Source organism: Puma concolor, chromosome D3, assembly GCF_028749965.1.
Source record: "Puma concolor isolate L17-30 chromosome D3, mPumCon1.1.hap2, whole genome shotgun sequence".
Lineage (NCBI taxonomy): Eukaryota > Metazoa > Chordata > Mammalia > Carnivora > Felidae > Puma > Puma concolor.
Window position 1 is genome coordinate 19,298,192 of NC_141678.1, and position 19,301 is coordinate 19,317,492.

The 19,301-nt window shown below is 43.4% G+C and overlaps 1 protein-coding gene across 1 annotated transcript; it reads right to left on the minus strand.

Moving 5' to 3' along the window:
- Positions 1–3,776: 3,776 nt before the first annotated feature.
- Positions 3,777–19,176, minus strand: SNRPD3 (small nuclear ribonucleoprotein D3 polypeptide). Its single transcript, XM_025933302.2, has 4 exons — positions 19,022–19,176; positions 17,475–17,618; positions 5,860–6,052; positions 3,777–3,995 (listed from the first exon to the last, which is right to left on the minus strand). Exons 2-4 carry the CDS (start codon positions 17,598–17,600, stop codon positions 3,934–3,936), a joined length of 381 nt encoding a protein of 126 aa, XP_025789087.1. The 5' UTR covers positions 17,601–17,618; positions 19,022–19,176; the 3' UTR covers positions 3,777–3,933.
- Between the last annotated feature and the right edge of the window lie 125 nt (positions 19,177–19,301).

Sequence of the window (19,301 nt, forward strand, 5' to 3'; positions counted from 1 at the left end):
CCCTCTCTCTGCCACTTCCCTGCTTGCTCTATTTCTCAAAAAATAAAACATTTTAAAATAAAAGGGGGAAGAAAACATCATGCAGGGTGATGAAAGCTTCAACAAAGTATATTAAAGTCCTTAGAGATAAGATATTGCAACCATGGAATGTGGTCTTAATTAAAAAAAAAAAAAAAAGGAACAGAGAATTAACTTGGAAATCTTCCATTAGGGGAGATCAAAAGACAAGAAAATGGGGGTGGTAAGGACAGAAAAAATAAGAAAAACAGAGATAGGTCCAGATCCAATACCTGAAGAACAGGAATTCCAGAAAGAAAAACCAGAAGAATAAGGAAAGGAAATCATTAACAAATAATTCAAGAAAGTTTCCCAGTAATGCCAGGAGTGAAGGTTAAGAGTCCATTCTCAAAGGCTCAACAACAGCCTGGCAAGTGCATGAAAACAGACCTCTGCCAAGGCCTGTCACTGAAATTTCAGAACCCTGGCTACAAAAGGGAGAAGGAGTCATATACAAAGACTCTCAGAACTCAGAATGGCTTCAGATTCTTCTAACAGCAACACTAGGTGAAAAGTAATAATGCCTTCAAAATTCTAAAGGAAAATATATTCCAAACTAGAACTTCACACCTGATCAAGTATGAGAACGAGACATTTTCAGACATGCAATTCTTTCAAACTACTTCCCATGCACCCCTTTTACTGCAAGCACTCTATCAAAATGGGGTATTAAACCAAGGGGAAGAGGGTACACAGAAAACGGGATTCAGCAGGAGAGAGCTCACAATGACAGCAATATATTAGGCACAAGGGAGAACCAGTTCAGATTGGACCAGGTCAAGAAATTGATAAAATAGACGATGTGTTATGCACTTAGAGAACTCTGGGGTTGAATTAAGAGAACTCTGGGGTTGAATTAGTGACAAGTGGACAGAAAACTAAGCTAATAACTAATAAAAATCCAAGAGGATTATTAATTCTAGGGAAAAGTTCTGCAGGAAGGTAACCTAGTTCACTATGTAGCTCAGCTGTGATTTAAATACCCAGTCGTAGGGCGCCTGGGTGACTCAGTCGGTTAAGTGTCCGACTTCGACTCAGGTCACGATCTCGCGGTCCGTGAGTTCGAGCCCTGTGTTGGGCTCTGGGCTGATGGCTCGGAGCCTGGAGCCTGCTTCTGATTCTGTGTCTCCCTCTCTCTCTGCCCCTCCCCCATTCATGCTCTGTCTCTGTCTCAAAAATAAATAAAACGTTAAAAAAAAAAAATTTAAATACCCAGTCGTAATGCAAACACTTAATATGATTGAACTAGAATTCTATCAGGGAGATGGATGATGGGGAGTACATGCATGGTGGGCAAGAGGGAGAAAGAAGTCAAAAGATAATGCCTAAAATGGAAACATCAGTAAATAGCCAAGCACATGTTTATATTTGAGATATGGAGGCAAACACAAACTTATCAGCCAACAGCTGAAGGAGATACTGTGAAGCAGGGAAAATGGGGAAGAGCAGATAGGATAGGAGGGCTGCTGTTTTTCAGAATAAACCTCACAAAACTTTTGGCTCTTTCAATGCAAAACAATTGATATTCTTCCTAAAATGCAGGAATACAAAGCTGTTTTACAAACATATTTTGTTAACGTATTTTTTTCAGATTTATTGTGAAAACAAAACCACAGGGGAACCTGGGTAGCTCAGTTGGGTTGTCTGACTAGATTTTGGCTCAGATCATGATCTTGCAGTTCGTGGGTTTAAGCCCCGCATGGCGCTCCATGCTGACAGTACAGAGCCTGCTTGGGATGCTCACTCTCTCTCAAAAAAAAAAAAAAAAAAAAAAAAAAAGCCACAAATGGAACTGCCTTACTTTTTCAGGATCTAGACAGAATTTCAGCTAGTTTTTACTATGTAGAATCATGCAACACTGGTATTCCTCCATGGTTTCCAATGTAAACCACATTCACTCAGCTTTTCAGATCCAGGATGCAATTCATTAGTGTTAATTAAGTATAATGTGTTACTAAAGTCTTCCTATAAAAGTACAATTTAAGTAGTGACCGTACTGACCTATTCCAGTCGAGGATATCAAAATGTGGTCTCAGATCTACTGAAACAGATTTACCTGGCATGGGCATTGCTTAATATGCAGATTCCTGGGCCCTATTCCAGACTAATTCGCCAGCAACCTCTAAGGGTGGGGCCTTGGAATCTTCCTAACAAGATCCCTAAACTGATAATGAAATCTACAGTTCTTACTCACTATAATTCAATAGGGTCATTAATAATAAGCCAATAAATCAATGCCTGCAAACCAAGGTCACGAGCAGGGAAGAGGGAATTTATACAGGGTAGTAGATATCACAATGTCTAGAATTCCACTTACAAACACTTCAGAGAAATTCTGCTCCATCCACATGCAACTCCACATACGAGTTTCTTTCCTTACCAGAAACGACACATTAACTTTTGGTCAAATCTAAAACAAATGAACTCTAAACTCTATTCACATTAAGTTCATTTGAAATGGCCCCCAGTCTAGGAGCCCCTCTGCTGAGGCAACACAGCCTACAGGGCCACCAGCACACTTCATCCAAATGTGTCACAAGAGCTGGGGGTGCTGAAGCAAGAGGCACAGGGGCTGCTCTGGGGGATGGGTCTCTGAAACCTTATTTATGCACCTGCAGTATCTAACCGACAATCTGAATCTTGTTCCTTAGTTCTTTTATTACAGGAATAACACAAGGTCTGTTACATCATGGTAGTGCCACAATTATAAGACAAGGCTTGTTAGAAAATCCCTACTTGAGGGGTGCCTGGGTGACTCGGTTAAGCAACCGACTCTTGATTTCAACTCACATTGTGATCTCACGATTCATGGGATTGAGCCCCGCATCAGGCTCTATGCTGACAGTGTGAAGCCTGCTTGGGATTCTCCCTCTCTGCTCCTCCCTCGCTCTCTCTCTCACAAACTTTAAAAAAAAATAAGAAAAAGGAAATCCTTACTTGATGCCTGGTCAACAGATGTGCTGGATTTTCTTCTTCCTCTTTTATTACTCAAACGATGTGTCCCATGAGCAATGTGCACTGCAAGGGCAATCAGTCCCTTTTCCTCTTAGTAGCTTTTGCTGAAGCTCATCCTATACTGAATCCCTGACAAGACCTCTTTTCAGCATTTGACTTCCAATTTCTGTGTTTTTGTCAGTTATTTGCTTTGCATACCTTGTCCTTTCTACCTCTGCTACATTAAAAACTATGGCTGTGCTAATGCATGCTAAGATGCTCTGATAAATGCATAAGAATCTGTCCCCGCATATCACCACAAAACTGGTTATGAAGCCAGTGTAGTAGTCATCAATGTTGGCCATTAGAACTCCCCGAATTATCTTTTAAGTTGAGATTACATTTGCCAAATGCTGAACCACTAGGGTTTCCAGCCTACAAAGATCAGAATGGTGGACTTTTTCTTTGCCCAGGACCACCCATGCTGTGTTGTTCAAGCTGAGCTGATGACATCTCCACAAAGGTTACCTGAACAAAGCACCGTACAAGTGCCTGTGTCTAAAGACCAAGACCGTCTGTGTGTTCTTGGAGTTTTTCCATGGGTTTAACCGGCAACTGGCCTGGAACAGCAGCTTAAACTCTTATCAATAACTATGCGATTTCAAAGTACTAGCATTCTCCCAGGACACCTTCCAGGGTGTCAAAATTTAACTTGCTGCCAAAGCAAACAGAACACAAACTCCAAAATGAACACACAGTCCTTTTTTCAAAAAGAAAACAAAACAAACAATCACCACCATATTTATTTAGTTTAACATTTCCTCTGCTCTAAAGAGAAAGATGTCAAAAGAAAACCTAGAACATATACATAAGCATACACCCCCCTGAACCCAGACAACCTAAGGGAAAAAATAACGACAAAGTTCAGTTCAACAGATAAATTTATCTTCGCTTCTGGAAGATGTTTCCACGCCCCATTCCACGTCCTCTTCCTCTTGCAGCCACTGAAAGGTAGGAAAGAAAGGAAAAGGCCAGGTCAGTGAAGTCAGTGAGTGCTCATGCCACAGAACAGCCAGAGCCCTTCCTTGGACACTGGCACAGGAAAGGGCCTGGAAGGCCACCTAGTCCAACACCATGCCTACCACATGTCATTTCCCCATTGCCTGGGGACTGACACCTGGCATCAGAGCTGGAGGGGGCACCAAACTCCTGCCTTCCAATCTAGTCCTGCTCTCAACAAGAGGCCAGGAGTCAGTGTGTTGAAAGCTAAGGTGGTTTGGGAAGCAAGTGTGAGAACCAAAGAAAAGATGAATTCCCAGAGCTGGCCTATGGTGAGGTAATAACACATGACAGATGAATTTAATTCACACTTAAAATTCTGAAACAAATGCTAAACATCTGTTAAATCTGGGTGGCAGGTTTCTTTTTTTTTTGAGCTACCCTGAAATATAAAACGTTTTGTAATAGCAAAGCAAAACCACACCCCATACGAAGGACATAGACATAATAAGCTGCTGTTGTCTATGACCCCAAGAGTTCTAGGAGAGAACCAGTGGCTTTGAAGGACAAGTGAAAATAGTCTGATGGCTGCTAATCGGAGTCTCACCCCTCTTCCCACTTATAGAGCCTGGAGCCGACCTGAAGAGGGAAGGGAGTCACCCAAGAACCCAGCGACAAGCTGATGGGACTACAGCAAGGGACTGGCAGCACAGATGGCCCAGGCAGAGGCCAATGGGCCTGGGTAAACTCACTGCCACGTGTCTTCTAGTGCACAACTACTGGGCTGAACCTTTTGTTAGAGAAGGTGGTGTAGTTATACAGGGACAATGAGGGCAGCCCTCCCCGAGAAAGCAGAGAGAAAAGCAGTTCTAGTAAGAAAGCCAGTATTCCTGAAAACCATTCCTTCACCAGGACAAAGGTCCAGAGCTTCTGGTTCTACCTGCCCACAAATGCCACTTATCTAGGAAGGGCAAGGAGATTCTCTGATCAGCTTTTTTGAAGGACATTTTAAAGGATTACTCTTACATCTTTAAACTCAAAAGCTACCTCATATATAAAATATGCATAGCAACAAAAGCACTGATGGAGAATCCAGTGACTTTCCTGCACTATAAATCTTTCTACTGACATACATTTTCTAACGAATACACTTGCTTTCTAGATAATCATCATGGCAGAGCTTTTCATGGACCCAAACATAAAACCTCTGACTAGGCTGACCTAAAAGAAAGGCCAGACTAAGGAAGGTCACTGGGTCACTGGGGACATGCTGAAAGGAAGGATTTATTTTCAAATACAAGAATATTCGAAAACAGAAGTTCAGTCCCTTTAATGGGTAAAGATGGCTTAAAACTGCTTATTTCTTATATGAAAATGGATCCCTATCATCAGCATTCCCCCCCATGCATACTGGGTGTCAACAAACACCCCCAGCTTCTCTGGGAACTGTTGCCCCACTGCTTCAAGAGTCAGCTAATCCAAACTACAGTGCCCCTGCTCAGCAAACTAGGTAAGAGCAAGCTTCCCCCAAACTCTTTGGACAGAATTTCTGGAAACAAAGAGCCTCCCAGAAATTCATTATAGGAGACTTATCTACTCTCTCATTTAAGATAGGAGTCCCCTTCCTTTTTCTAAGGAGGCACTTTGGATTTTGAATAAGCCTTAAGAATGTGATCAGGTGAGGCAAGACAGAGAAGGCGAGATAAGGTCCCCAGATCTTCACAGGTGTGGGCCCCAAGCCTGCAGGGTGACAGATGTAGACATGGCCGAAGTCGAAGTCCACCCTATGCCCAGGCAATTAACAGGGCCCTTTCCTAAAAGATACATGACAAACACATATGTTAAAACCAGTGCATGAGGAGCACATACCTTGGGCCTTCAGAATAGCAGCTTTTCCCCGGCCAGCCCCTGAGCCTTGGTTTTTATTTTTCATGCTCTTTAACATGGGTGCATTTTTCAGCATGTCAGGCAAGATGAGAAAGCGGATCTTGCTGCCACGGATGTACACCTGCTCCAGCTGTGCCACTCGGCCGTCTCTGTATGTGACTGTGATGTTGGACATCTGGAAGGGAATCAGTAAGGGCCAACAGCATGAGCAGAGAACAAGGACACACAAAGAGGGGGAGCCTTGGGTGGTGGGAGGGCAAGTCCAGAAACGCACAAACTAACATCATGAAATGAAGGAGCCAGGCAAAGCCAGGGAAATAGGAGGACCTACGACGTGTGCGAGAGACTGTGCAAAGAACTTCACATATATGATCCTCATGGCACCTCCAGGATAGGTATGAGTATTCCCAATTTTACAGATAAAAAAAACAAAAAAACCAAAAACACACACAAAACTAAAGCACTTGTCTAAAGTCCAACAGCCAGAATGAAAGGATCCAGACTCAAACCCAGTTGGCCTGACTCCAGAGCCCTAACTCTGCTATACTGCCTCCCCTGCCAGCATGTGAAGGGCTCTCAATGGTAAAAAAACTATAATTTAAACAGCTCTGAACTGCCTGTCCAAACTGTGTCCTCTCTTGCATCTGTCCGGCACACAGATTGCAAAGGGACCGTGAAGGTCATGAGTGTGCACCAGAGGCAGCTCTTACCCTCCCAGACTGCATATTCAAGAAGGCAAAATAGAGCCTCTTTAGCTTCAGTGACTAGGAATGGAGAAGTATAGGTGGTGACGCCTGTATGAAGGGTCCAGAATAATGGGGAAGGTGTGAGGCAAGAGCCTGCACTGAGAGACACAACACTTGGGCACCAACCCATAGGACACGAGAACTGGAGCAGAGCAAGGGGACAGGGCACAGAGTCATCACCATGGAGACTATGGGGGTCACTCAAGTTTGTGGAAAGAGGGAGGGTGGACAGGGTTAAGGCAGCACATTGGAAAGATCAATATGCCAACATGCATAAGCTATGGGATGGAGAGACAGGGACCCTAGAGGGGAAACCACATGGCAGACTGGCTTAGCATAGAAGGGTGCCACAAACCTGCCAGTGCCAACCTTAACAGATACGATGTTTCCCACAAAAAGTAGCTTATTTTGAATCTTTTGGATCGAAGAGTATTATAATTTATTCAGTATAGGTCAAAGCCCACAGTGTAAAGAGGGATGCTGTCTCCCAGATTTCTGACTGGTTTGTTGCCACCTTTACATTCCTTTTCAAGTGCTAACTGGCCACCCAGCCTCTGCAAGAACATCCAGGGTGAAAAAAGAGTAACAACACTCTAGGGCCATCCTGCTAAATCTGTGCAGTGGAACAGTTTACAGAACTTCAACCCACTGCCCCTGTTCCATCCTCAGGGGTAACAGGTCTCAAGTTTGCCATAAATCTTCTGTTCCAGGCTCAACATCCCCAGTTTCTTAACAAATTCCCACACAGGTTCTAAATCCTTGCCATCCTGTTCTTGCCTTGAAGAATACCATAACCTCTGATGTCACAAATGAACACCAGGGATGGTTAAACTACTTGAGAAACCTGGGTCTGACCCAGGCTCACAAATACCAGATACGCCCATGACTCTGGAGCAGACAGAATAGGACTGAATTTTTTTTTTTTTCAACGTTTATTTATTTTTGGGACAGAGAGAGACAGAGCATGAACGGGGGAGGGGCAGAGAGAGAGGGAGACACAGAATCGGAAACAGGCTTCAGGCTCTGAGCCATCAGCCCAGAGCCTGACGCGGGGCTCGAACTCCCGGACCGCGAGATCGTGACCTGGCTGAAGTCGGACGCTTAACCGACTGTGCCACCCAGGCGCCCCAGGACTGAGAACCTATATTTGAGAACTGGCCCTGCCGTTTGTTAGAAATGTTACTCTGGGTAAGTCTCCAGGTTCAGTTCCCTCATCCACAAAGGGAGGGAAATACAACATAACAAAGCCAACTTTCATGGAGCACTTATTAGTATCCCAGGCAATTTTACATCGTAACTCAAATAAATCACACAATTCTACAAGATGGATACCATCATCATCTCCACTAGAGAGATGAAGCAGCACAGCCACCAGAGGCAGGTCTGTCCCCAGAGGCCACACCTTTACCCACTCTATTCTCCTGCCTAAGGTCACACTGCCCCTGTGTGGCCTGGACAGGACCTGAATTCAGGTCTATCTAACTCTAAACTCACACTCTTCAACCATACATCAGATCACCACTTACTTCCTCCAATAATTAAGGAACAAGTCAAATGAGAGAAATATGTCTAAATGATGTCCCTATTACCTAGTATATATTAGAAACTCAGTAAATAATGAATCTAAATGACAGTTAAGACATCTATTTTGGAGGCTGTGCTACTTCTCCAGCACATCCCAGTACATCTCACCCATTCCTTTGTCAAAACCTCCCCAACCCACTTTGAAAATCCCCAACAGAGGGTGTTCTGTAAGACCAACAAGACAAACTGTCCTGGCTGAAGCAGGAAAGGGTCCAGCATCAACTGACTCCTATGACAACCCTAATAATGACCAGGTCGGCTACTGCTCTCATGCACCCCCTGCAGCACCCACAAAGAAATGGCTGCACTGTTATAAAGCCCCACAGTCTCGCCCACCCACACAGCTTGTTAATAAGCCTGAGCTATGTTGGCATCAGAAGCCAAAGGCAACAACTTGAGTGAACTAGGTTTCAGTGAAAGTCAGGCAGAAACACCTACCTTACTCAACTTTCCCAAACAGCCACAATGAAACACAGGTAGCATAAACCAGGTGCCTAACTGAAATGACATCTTGGGAGAGAGATCTTAGTACAATCAAAATTGTGGGAATTTCCTCACACATCCAGGTCCAAGAGGAAAGCAATGTTGGGGTGCCTTGGGGTCATCGATCACAATATCCCTGTTGTGGGACACATAGCAAGCACTCAACAAGTGTCTGGTCCCCTCCTCCACTCTCCCCTCCCCTACCATTAATATCAGAGCCTCCCTCTTTTGTTCTGATCCCTTCTACTCAACTTCCTGCCTGAAATCTGACACTCCTAGAGGCAACAGGCTCTAGCAGGTTTACTCTACACCTCATCTTCAGAAACTGTGGTTAAGACCAGAGATCTGGGGCTCAGAGGTACAGGTTTAGATCTGCTTCTTCCATGTTTGGTCATCCTGGGCATCTGGAAGCTTGTCCTCAGAGAAGTCCTGCGAAAGATCTATTGCACATAAAAACACTACCATAGCACCTGGTATAGAATAAATGAATGGAAGCTTCTGGTACTATTAAGCACACAGCCTTCTGGAGACAGGTCCCAGCTTGACAAGTTAAACTAAGACTTTTAAAATATTTAATAGTACCCAGATCTTGGTTTTTAAATTTTACTCCCAACCAAAAAGAAACCAAAGCTACCTGAAGAACTGGCTGATTAAGAGTTGGGATAGAGAAGTAAAAGATGAGCCTGTAACATACATCTTGTTCTGGAAGGTTAAGTACATGCTCTCCCAAAATGGCCAGGACACACTAAAAGGAGCCAGCTTCTGGACCAATTTGGGCTAATTCAAGCAAAGCAATGACAGTAACAGATTATAATCCATTTAATGAAACAGAAACCCACAAACAGAAACTGATAATAAATGGACAAACGGGGGATAAGGAAAGGCTCTTCCATACAGTAGACCTAGTAAATAAAGAATGATGGAGTTAAAAACAAAAACCATTCTTTTGCAACCATCATAGTAAAAAGATTCAAGCATCTTCATTCAAGAATCCTCACTGAATGCTAAATGGGGGGTGGTGGAGGTGGCAATGAGAAACCGAATACACACGATATTTATTTAAAGAATCTCCCCCACAAAATTCTCATTAGTTGCAAAACGAAAGAAGAATATACAGTGGAGAGACCACAAGACACCTCACCCAAATGATCAAGGTTAACATCACCAATAAAGGGCAAACAGGTGTTTGGGCCTCCAAGTGACACCCTGAGAAGGAGAAATCACTTACACAGTAACAGCCAAAACAAACAAATAAAAAAAAAACCCAAATGTAATCATGAGAAAACACCAGAGAAACTCCAATTAAAAGACATTCTAAAACAAGTAACTGGCCCTATTCTTCAAAAACATCAATGCTGTGAAAAGCAAAAGCAGAGGAACTGTCCCAGACAAAAGCACAAAGCAAGCTGATAACTAAGCGCAGTATGTGATCCTGAACTTAACAGTACACAGAGGAAAATACTGTATGTACAGATTACATCTAGATAAATAGTTTTTCCTTCTAGTTAGACAACTAGGTATCTGAAGAAATTCCCAAACACACTGCATTCAGAAATTTCAAGAACTTCCTGATATTAACTCTAGGCAGTTGGCTAATGACAATCATGTGAGGGCTTCTTTCAGGTTATCATTTTTACACGAAGAACTCATGCACAGGCCATTATCCTACAGACCATTATGCCATAGCGTGGGGACGGCGGGGGGGGAGTTGAACAGTCCGGTCAGTGATGGGGTGGTCATGCCAAAGTCCCCAAAGCATTATTTTAGCTCCTGCAGTCTCTGAACTCTATCACCTTCTCTCACCAAGATTTCCAGGAATTATGTTACTTTAAGAACAGTGAAGAAGCTCCTGGGTGGCTCAGTTGGTTAAGCGACCAACTTTGGCTCAGGTCATAATCTCGCAGTCCGTGAATTCAAGCCCTGCATCGGGCTCTGTGCTGACAGCTGGAGTCTGGAGCCTGCTTCAGATTCTGTGTCTCCCTCTCTCTCTGCCCCTCCCCACTCATGCTCTGTCTCTCTCTCTCTCTGTCAAAAATAAATAAACATTAAAAAAAAAAAAAGAACAGTGAAATTTTGGGTTTGACCGTTACCCTCCTATTTTTGGTTTTGGTCCTTTTATTTTATCAAGATATAATTTATATATAACATTGCCGAAGTTTAAGATACACAGTACACTGATTTGATAACATTTATATTGCAGTATGCCTGCTATGGTAGCATTAACTAACATCTCTATCATGTCACATAATTATCATTTCTTCTACAGATGAAAACAAGTAAGATCTAGTACCTTAGCAAATTTAATGTTTATGATACAGTTTTGCTGCCTATAATCACTATACTGTATATTAGAATGCCAGGATTTATTTATCTACTAACTGCATACCCTCTTATTTTTATTTAATATTATTTTTTAATTTATTTACTGAGAAAGAGTGAGCAGGGGAGGGGTAGAGAAGACAGGAAGGGGGAGAGCACAGAGCCTGATGAGGGGTTCAAACTCATGAACCACGAGATCATGATCTGAGCCGAAATCAAGAGTCTGATGTTAAACTGACTGAGCCACCCAAGTGTCCCTACATTCTTCTTTTTAAATAATATTTACTGTGCTTCATGATCATAAACTTAACTCATACTTGTCATTTTCTTAAATGAAAAGAAATTTTCTTAAAAATTTTAATCCCATTAGGGCGGGTTCAGTTCAAAGAGCATGTGACTCTTGATCTGGGGGTCATAAGTTCAAGCCCTTTGTTGGTATAGAGATTACTAAAAAATAAATAAGAACTTTAAATAAAATTTTGTGTTTAGAGAGTGAGCAAGCACAACTAAGTGAGGCGGGGAGGGGCAGAGGGAGAGAATCTGAAGCAGCCCAGTGCAGTATGGACGCGGGCCTCAATCTCACAACCCTAAGATCATGACCTGAGCCAAAATCAAGAGGCGCTTAACTGAGCCACCCAAACACTCCAAACACCAAAAAAAATTTTTTTTAACTTTCAAAAAAATTTTTACATTAGAGAGAGAGAACGTACACATGTGCACACAAACTGGGAAGAGGGGAAGTGGGAGAAAGAATCTTAAGCAGGCTCTGCTGGAGCCCAACATGGGACAGGGCTCCATTCCACGACCCTGAGATCATGACCTGAGCCGAAATTAAGAGTCAGATGCTCAACAGACTGAGCCGCTAAAAAAAATTTTTTAATCACATTTAATTCCCACCAAAAGAGAACTACTCACTTTGGTTTTCCTCAAAAACTTAATGCATTTTTATGTATCACTTATAATCTGGCTTTTATATTCATAAAACTGGGAACACATTGTGGAGATTTGTTTTCCCTGCTTATGTCAACAGCATTTTCCCATGATGTTAAATATTCTTCTATGTTCTTTGACTGGATGCATAATATTCTTTGTAACGTCCCCTAATGTGTTTACCATAAATTATTTAACTCATTAGAAATGTCTGTTGCTGGGGAGTCTGGGTGGCTCAGGTGGTTAAGCGTTGACTTCAGCTCAGTTCATGATCTCATACTTCGTGGATTCAAGCCCCATATGGGGCTCTGTGCTGACAGCTGAAAGCCTGGAACCTGCTTCGGATTCTGTGTCTCCCTCTCTCTCTGCCCCCCTCCCCAACTCGTGCTCTGTCTCTCTCTCAAAAATAAGTAACACATTAAAAAAAAAAAAAGGAAATGTCTGTTTTCAGGTTTCCATCATCAAAAACAGCACTGCAATATAAACCCCTGTCCACAATTTTTTATTCATTTTTAGAAGCAGAATTAAAGCACCAAAGGTGCTTATTGCTTCTATACTGACGTATGTTAAACATTTAACATATCTATACTTCTACTGGCAAACTAGTAAGGAACCCTTGGTAGAATTATTCATTTTATTTTGCCATCTTTTAAGTTTAGAAATTCTTATTGTTCCCCAATTTGCGTGTCTGATAATAAGGCCATTATTTTTAGATGTCAAATGTCCACTTCACATATTTTCTTCTGTTAATTAGCCATTTTTTGACTTGGGTCATCCACTTTTAATTGGAAAATTAACATTTCTACTGTAAAAGCTATTTGTATGTTTAAATATAAACTTCCATCATAAAAAAAATGATGAGATGCACTAAATGTCTGAATACGGACTGTTGCCGAGCTGGGAGAACCTGTCTAGCATTCACTAAGACTCTACAAAAGAACCTCTAGGGACACCTCACACTGGATACCTAACAAAATCCAGCCATAAAACTTGCCCCCCAAAGGTTACATATAGTCTATAAAATCAAAATGATGTGCTTATTTCAACTCATAATTCCTCACCTTAAACTCATTTTTTGTTTTTAATATTTTACCAAGTATCTAACTAGAAAGGTTATTTCTTAAGAAACATATATTTTTTTACTTTGAAGAAAAATCCCCTTGTTCCCTCCTTAACATTTAATAAAGACAGGATGCTTCAAAACCATGGTTAAGTACACATAACCAAAACAGAAACTTTCCCATTTGGGGGCCTCTGGCATTAAATCACCAGGCTGAGCAAGAGACAGGATCAGGTCCCATCTCTGCTACAAACAAAAATCAGCTCAAGACTACATGGAGAGCCACAGAGGCCTTTCTCACCCCATACACACAGGGCCAATAGAAGATGCTCGCAGCAGCACGTGCAGGGCTCTGTCACCCATAATGATGCCACATTCTACAGCACTGGCTAGACGATCATGCCTGCCCTGCAGCTGTGGGGTACAGAAGAGAAGGACAAGGCTCCCAGCCTTTCCAGCCAAACCTCAGATGCCAAGAAGCATCTACACCCTCTGACCCTATGAGCACCATCTCAGGGAGCTCATCATAGGATTAACGCTTGCATATGTTACATTTTCAATGTCAAATAAGGGCTGTGGTAACAGGCTACATTAAAAATACCCAAGGAACCCAAAAAGAAGGTGTAATTTATTTTGTTCTTGTTTTTTTTTTTAATTTGTTTTAAATGCTTATTTATTTTTGAGAGAGAGAGAGACAGAGTGAGTGGAGGAGAGCAGAGAGAGAGGGAGACACAGAATCCAAAGCAGGCTCCAGGCTCCGAATCGTCAGTACAGAGCCCGACATGGGGCTTGAACTCACGAGCCGTGAGATCATGACCTGAGCTGAAGTCGGACACTCAACTGACTGAGCCACCAAGGCGCCCCATTTTATTTTGTTTTTTAATGTTTATTTATTTATTTTGAGAGAGAGAGAGAGAGAGAGAGAGAGAGAGAGAGAGAATCCCAAGCAGGCTCTGTGCTATCAGCACAGAGCCCAATACAGGGCTCTATCTCATGAACTGTAAGATCATGGCCTGAGCTGAAATCAAGAGTCAGATGCCTAATTGACTAAGCCACCCAGGCGCCCCAAGGTGTATTTTGTCTGGAGACGTTGTTGACAACATTATATAATGGTATAAGATCATATCTCTTTCATTAAGGCCCAGGGGGAAAATGTCTCCCACATCCAAGCACCAGGGAAAACTGCACAACTGGTATTTTATCTTAAGGACACCATGCATTTCAGAACTGCTGATTTCCCTCTGTCAGGACTCTTAAGTAGCTTAGAACAGAATGTACCTTTATTAAATGTACAGGGATTCACGTTTACATTTCTGGGTACTAACTGCCTGGCTGGCTTCATTTTACAGTCTACCCCAGGTTACCTGTACCTTGACCTATCTGTCCATTTTTACCTTACCATATAGTTTTTTTGTGAACCACCTCTAATTTTTTTTGAAAGCAGAGTAAAAAATACATACTAGAAACCCAAGACACATCCCTAGGGGGAAAAAAGTCCATGCCAATTGTGGTTGTGGGGAGATTCTCTCATTTGGTTTCCAAATCTTTGTAGTGTGTGACCCACCACACTTTTACAATAAAAAATGCTATTAAAACCCAACATCAAATGGCAAACACTAAACTCCAGTTGCCCTCTAGCAAAGGGTAGCAAGTGCTAAGAGGATGCTCTCACCCTCAAAGGGCAGACTAACTGGGGCCAGGAAGGAAGGAAAGCAGCAGGTATTGCAGGAGCCACTGGCTTACACATCCCGGGAATGTGTGAATGAACTGTGCTATGTTTACTATGGTATATTTAGCTATGCCACAGCCTACTGGTTTTACTCAGTGAGCCAGGCTTAGGTAAACTCAGTGAAGCCTCGGCATCTGGGCATGGGTGGTGTTATGGGCTGAATCCTAGCCACCCCCGATTCATATGTTGAAGTCTTAACCCCCCAGGATCTTAGAATGTGACCATATTTAGAGACTGGATCCTTACAGAGGTAACTGGGCCCTAATTCAATGTGACTTGTGTTCTCATAAGATGGAACACAGGAAACAGACACAAAAGGAAAACCACGTGAAGATACATGAAGAAGAGAAGCATCTATAAGCCAAGGAGAGAGAGGCCTGGAACAGAGCCTTCCTTCATGGCCCTCAGAAGAACCAACCATGTGACATCATGGTCTCTAACTTCTAGCTTCCAGAACCCTGGGGGAATAAATGTGCTGGTTTAAGCCACCCAGTGTGAAACTTTGTTATGACAGCCCTAGCAGATTAACATAGGTGGGAAGCAAGTGGCTGGCTCCCACCATTTGACGTACATTCACTCATTTATTCTGCACTATAATGCTGAGGCTGAGGTGCTATTTTTATCCCTGATTTCGAAAGGAGGGAACAGAGGGTGAGAGGTGCACAGCTCGCCCCAAGTCACATAAGATAGCAAGCTGCAACCTGATTTGAGATCTATCACCTGGCTCTATGTTTTATATCACACTGTCCACATGTGAGAGATCACCAAGGTGATCTGGTCAGACATCCTCATGTTACAAATGGGAAGTCTGAGGCCCTGGAAGCTCAGGAGTTGTCCAAATAAGCAGCTGGATAAAAACATTAAGATTCCCTACCCCCAGTCTTGCATTCTAACTCACCAAAATAAAGTATCTTAAAATGGATGGGGATGGCTTAAACCAGAGGACTGGATCTATGACAGGGGTATGTCACAAAGACAAGGTAGGCAAGGCCCCACAGGACCTTTAGAGAGTCGACATCATCTGCCCATATGGCATCAACACTGAAGAGAGAGGGGCGCCTGGGTGGCTCAGGTGGTTAAGTTAAGCATCCAACTCTTGATTTTGGCTCAGGTCATGATCTCATTGTTCATAAAATTGAACCCTGCATGGGCATGACAGCACGGAGCCTGCCTGGGATTCTCTCTCTGCCCCTCTCCTCCACCACTCTCTCCCTCAAAAAATAAACATTAAAACAAACAAAAACACTGAATAGAGAAACCTGCAATCACTAGGTGTCTATCTCCCTGAATACCAGGGAAATGGCCTCACTTGCTGGTCAAGGTGGCAGGAAGATGATGCTCAAAGCTACGATGAGATCACAAATAAATGAATGAACCCTGTGAAGCAATGACAGTTAGTACACCTGATCTGCAGTGTGACCTTGGGTAAGTCACTTTCTCTTTCCGACCTTCAGTTTTCTCACATCAAAAACATTCACAGGAACCATATGTGGATATGTATAACGTGCATGGCAAAGAACTAGCTGCTGCACACAACACAACTCATTTGATTTCTAGAATGGCCCCAGGGTGTGTTATCCCTGTGGCAGTCTTCAGAATGCACTGCTCAGATCTCCCCTCAAGGGTTGTCAGGCTATGAGGCATGGAGGGAGCTGAAAGCCTCCAGCTTCCACCTGTAGGATCAATCACAGCTTTTGCCCTGAAGTCAGTCTCCCCAGACTGCCAGCCAATGACTGGTCACGGTGGGCATCCTAGAGCCAGGCTGTTTCTGCCCCATGCTAGAATTCTTAGGCTTAGACTTCTTCTAATGAGCAAACTTTGTTGGCTGAGACTTCTTCAGAGATATGCTACCGTCTAAGCCTCTTCCCATTCGGTCTTATCTTTTCCCTCTCCCTTTCCCCAGCACCAGACCAGTATAGATTGAAAGCTCTCCTGCCTACTCCTACTCCCTCTCCTTTATCCTTCATTGTCATTTCCCCCAATAAATCTCTCACACAACTAATTCTGTCTTGGTATCTATGTCCCATTTCACAGATGAGGAAACTGAGGCAATTAGCATGATTAAAGTCAGATAATTAGGATCCAACCCTACACCTCTGATTCTAAAACCAAAGTTCTGAACTGATGGTTTAAAGAATGAAGGAGAAAGTGTGCTGATATACCTTGCAAAAGATATGCTATAGAAATTCATGTGATTATTAGCAAAATGCAAAGTGGTGCCACGGGAAGGGCACGGTATCAGGAAGCTGCTCCAACATTTATTAGCAGAAGGACATTCAAAAGATGAGTCTTTTAATATTATCCTATTTTATGGATGACAAAACTATCACTGAACCTGCTTACCTCACAAGATAGTTGCTATAATCAAATGAGACTCATCCTCCAAGAAAGAGTGGAAGCTTCTGCTAACTGCAAAGCATTATGCAAGCATGTAGGGGCAAAAGGAAAATGGCCCTGAATCTGATGAATTCTACCAGAGGGAGTAGTGCCACTTCTCTTAAACAAGTCCTCAAAATATGGGAAATGATTATAGGATGGAGAAAACAAAGGGCAAAGTTAAATATTCCAAATGGCTCTTATTTATGCTCACATCACCACACCTAGAACAGTGCCTGGCACACACCAGGCACTCCATAAATAACCGTTCGACAAGAAGGACTTCAAAAAGACCTCCAACCACTATCTTTCTGTGCTCCAATAGGGAGGCCCAAGCTTCCCCCATAACCTCATGTGGAAAGCAGGATACCTGGCAGTTCATGTTGTCCTCCGCCTCAATGAGCTTCCCACGATACACCTCGCCGGTGTTTGTCTCACATGTCACGATGTGACCCTCAGCCTCGTGTAGGACTTTAATCGGCACACCAATAGACATCTTGGCAGGAAAAGAGTTCTACAGTGAGAGAGACACCAGTTAGTTCATCTTTCAGAGCCTGAGAAGTCATGTGGCACATATCATGCCTCCCTTAAGGCCTGACACTCCATCAAACTTAGTAAGAATGCCAAAGCTGCCATTTTGTACAGAAAAAATGCTTAACTCCTAGCTTGAAGAACTTATGTGGGATGGGGAAGGATGGGGGGCTGGAGAGAGGGAAGGCTAATGGGATGAGAAGAAAGCACCTTCCATCTCCCTCCATGCTACCATATGCCCCTTTATCTTCATCAGATAATCAGTAACCAATACTGTGTGTGTACACAGTACATCAGGGAGCTGAGATGTAAATGCCATACAATGTTTTTGGCAACCCAGAGATGTGGATGACACCACTTTGAGAACCCATGATGTAGACCTTGCCAATACAGTAGCCACGGTCCACATGTAGCTATTTAAACTAAACTTAAAGTGAAATAAAATGAAAACGAAACATTTACTCCCTCAGTCACATTAGCCACATTTCAAGTGGTCAATGGTCACATGTGGCTAGTGCTTACAGTACTGGGCAGTGCAGTAAAGACAAAAGGACCCAGGCAAATCTAGAAGGGGCTGTGCATTTAATTCAACCCATTAAGTACTCTTTGACCCTCCACTTACGTATTCAAGGTTAAAAGCAAAAGTGTTCACAAAGAGACAACAGCCATAAGCAGGAAATGCTTGGAGGAGAAACATAATCAGGGCAATCACCTGACTTGATACAACTCAGAGACAAGCAGTAGATTTCGTATTCCCAGATGAGCAAGTACCGAAGGTTAAAATACATCATGTGTGTTCAAGAGAGGAAAGGGAACATGAGGGTAGGAAAGACAGTCACCCTTGGTGAGGAGCCTCAGGAGTCTGATTTTATGCTGAAACAGTGGGGAACTACTGCAGGATTATAGGTAAGGAATGACCCAATATAAAGGCAGAAGCACTTACAAAATGGATCAAACACAGCTTATTTTTTTCAAACACAGTTTAGGAGCAAGGAAACTTGATAAAACTTCTGTAACAATATGGAAAATATTGAGAGGATAAGTGCCTGAAAAGGGGATGGAGGCAGAGATGCAAACAACTTTGAAAAATATTACCCAGATGGGAGTTGGGCGAAGGAAGTCTGCCAGAAATGATTTCAACACTACTGCTTGTATGTTCGGGAAAAAAACATGGCCTGGAGAAGTACAGAACGCGAAGGGCATGTACTTTGGGGAAAAGTGAACGAACTTCCAGGCGCTAGCGAGGCAACGCTGATGTTTGAGTGACCCGGGCTTCCCGCTCTTCTCTCTACCCGAGCCTCCCAGAGCTCCTCGGCGGCGCGTGCTTCTCCAGCCCCAGAACCCTCACAAGTGCTTCGGTCTACCCTCGCCTGCCCCAAGCCTCACCTCACCGGCTCCGGCCTACTCTTCCTTTCCCGTGTGGCAGCAACTCAAGCAACTGCGAAGGTGTGAGCCAAGGAATGGCGGGTCCCGCGCTCCCAGAATACCACGCGTTCCCAAAATGCTGCGCGCAGAGCCCGCCCCTTTCGTTTTCGTAGTGGTGAGCGCGGTCCTGCCTCTGCTTCCTCCTCACCCTACCGACCGGGAAACGTGGACTCTGGTACGATAGTTCCGGCCCCGGAAGAGAGGGCTGGTGACGGCGCCCAGGTGTCGCCGGAAACACTGA

Excerpts from the sequence above, each read along its gene's own strand:
- SNRPD3 (XM_025933302.2), bottom strand. The coding sequence starts at position 17,600 with ATGTCTATTGGTGTGCCGATTAAAGTCCTACACGAGGCTGAGGGTCAC. Across the intron at positions 6,053-17,474 it reads AGGACAACATGAACTGCCAG|ATGTCCAACATCACAGTCAC; the intron begins GTATCCTGCTTT and ends ATTCCCTTCCAG. Across the intron at positions 3,996-5,859 it reads TGCTATTCTGAAGGCCCAAG|TGGCTGCAAGAGGAAGAGGA; the intron begins GTATGTGCTCCT and ends CCTACCTTTCAG.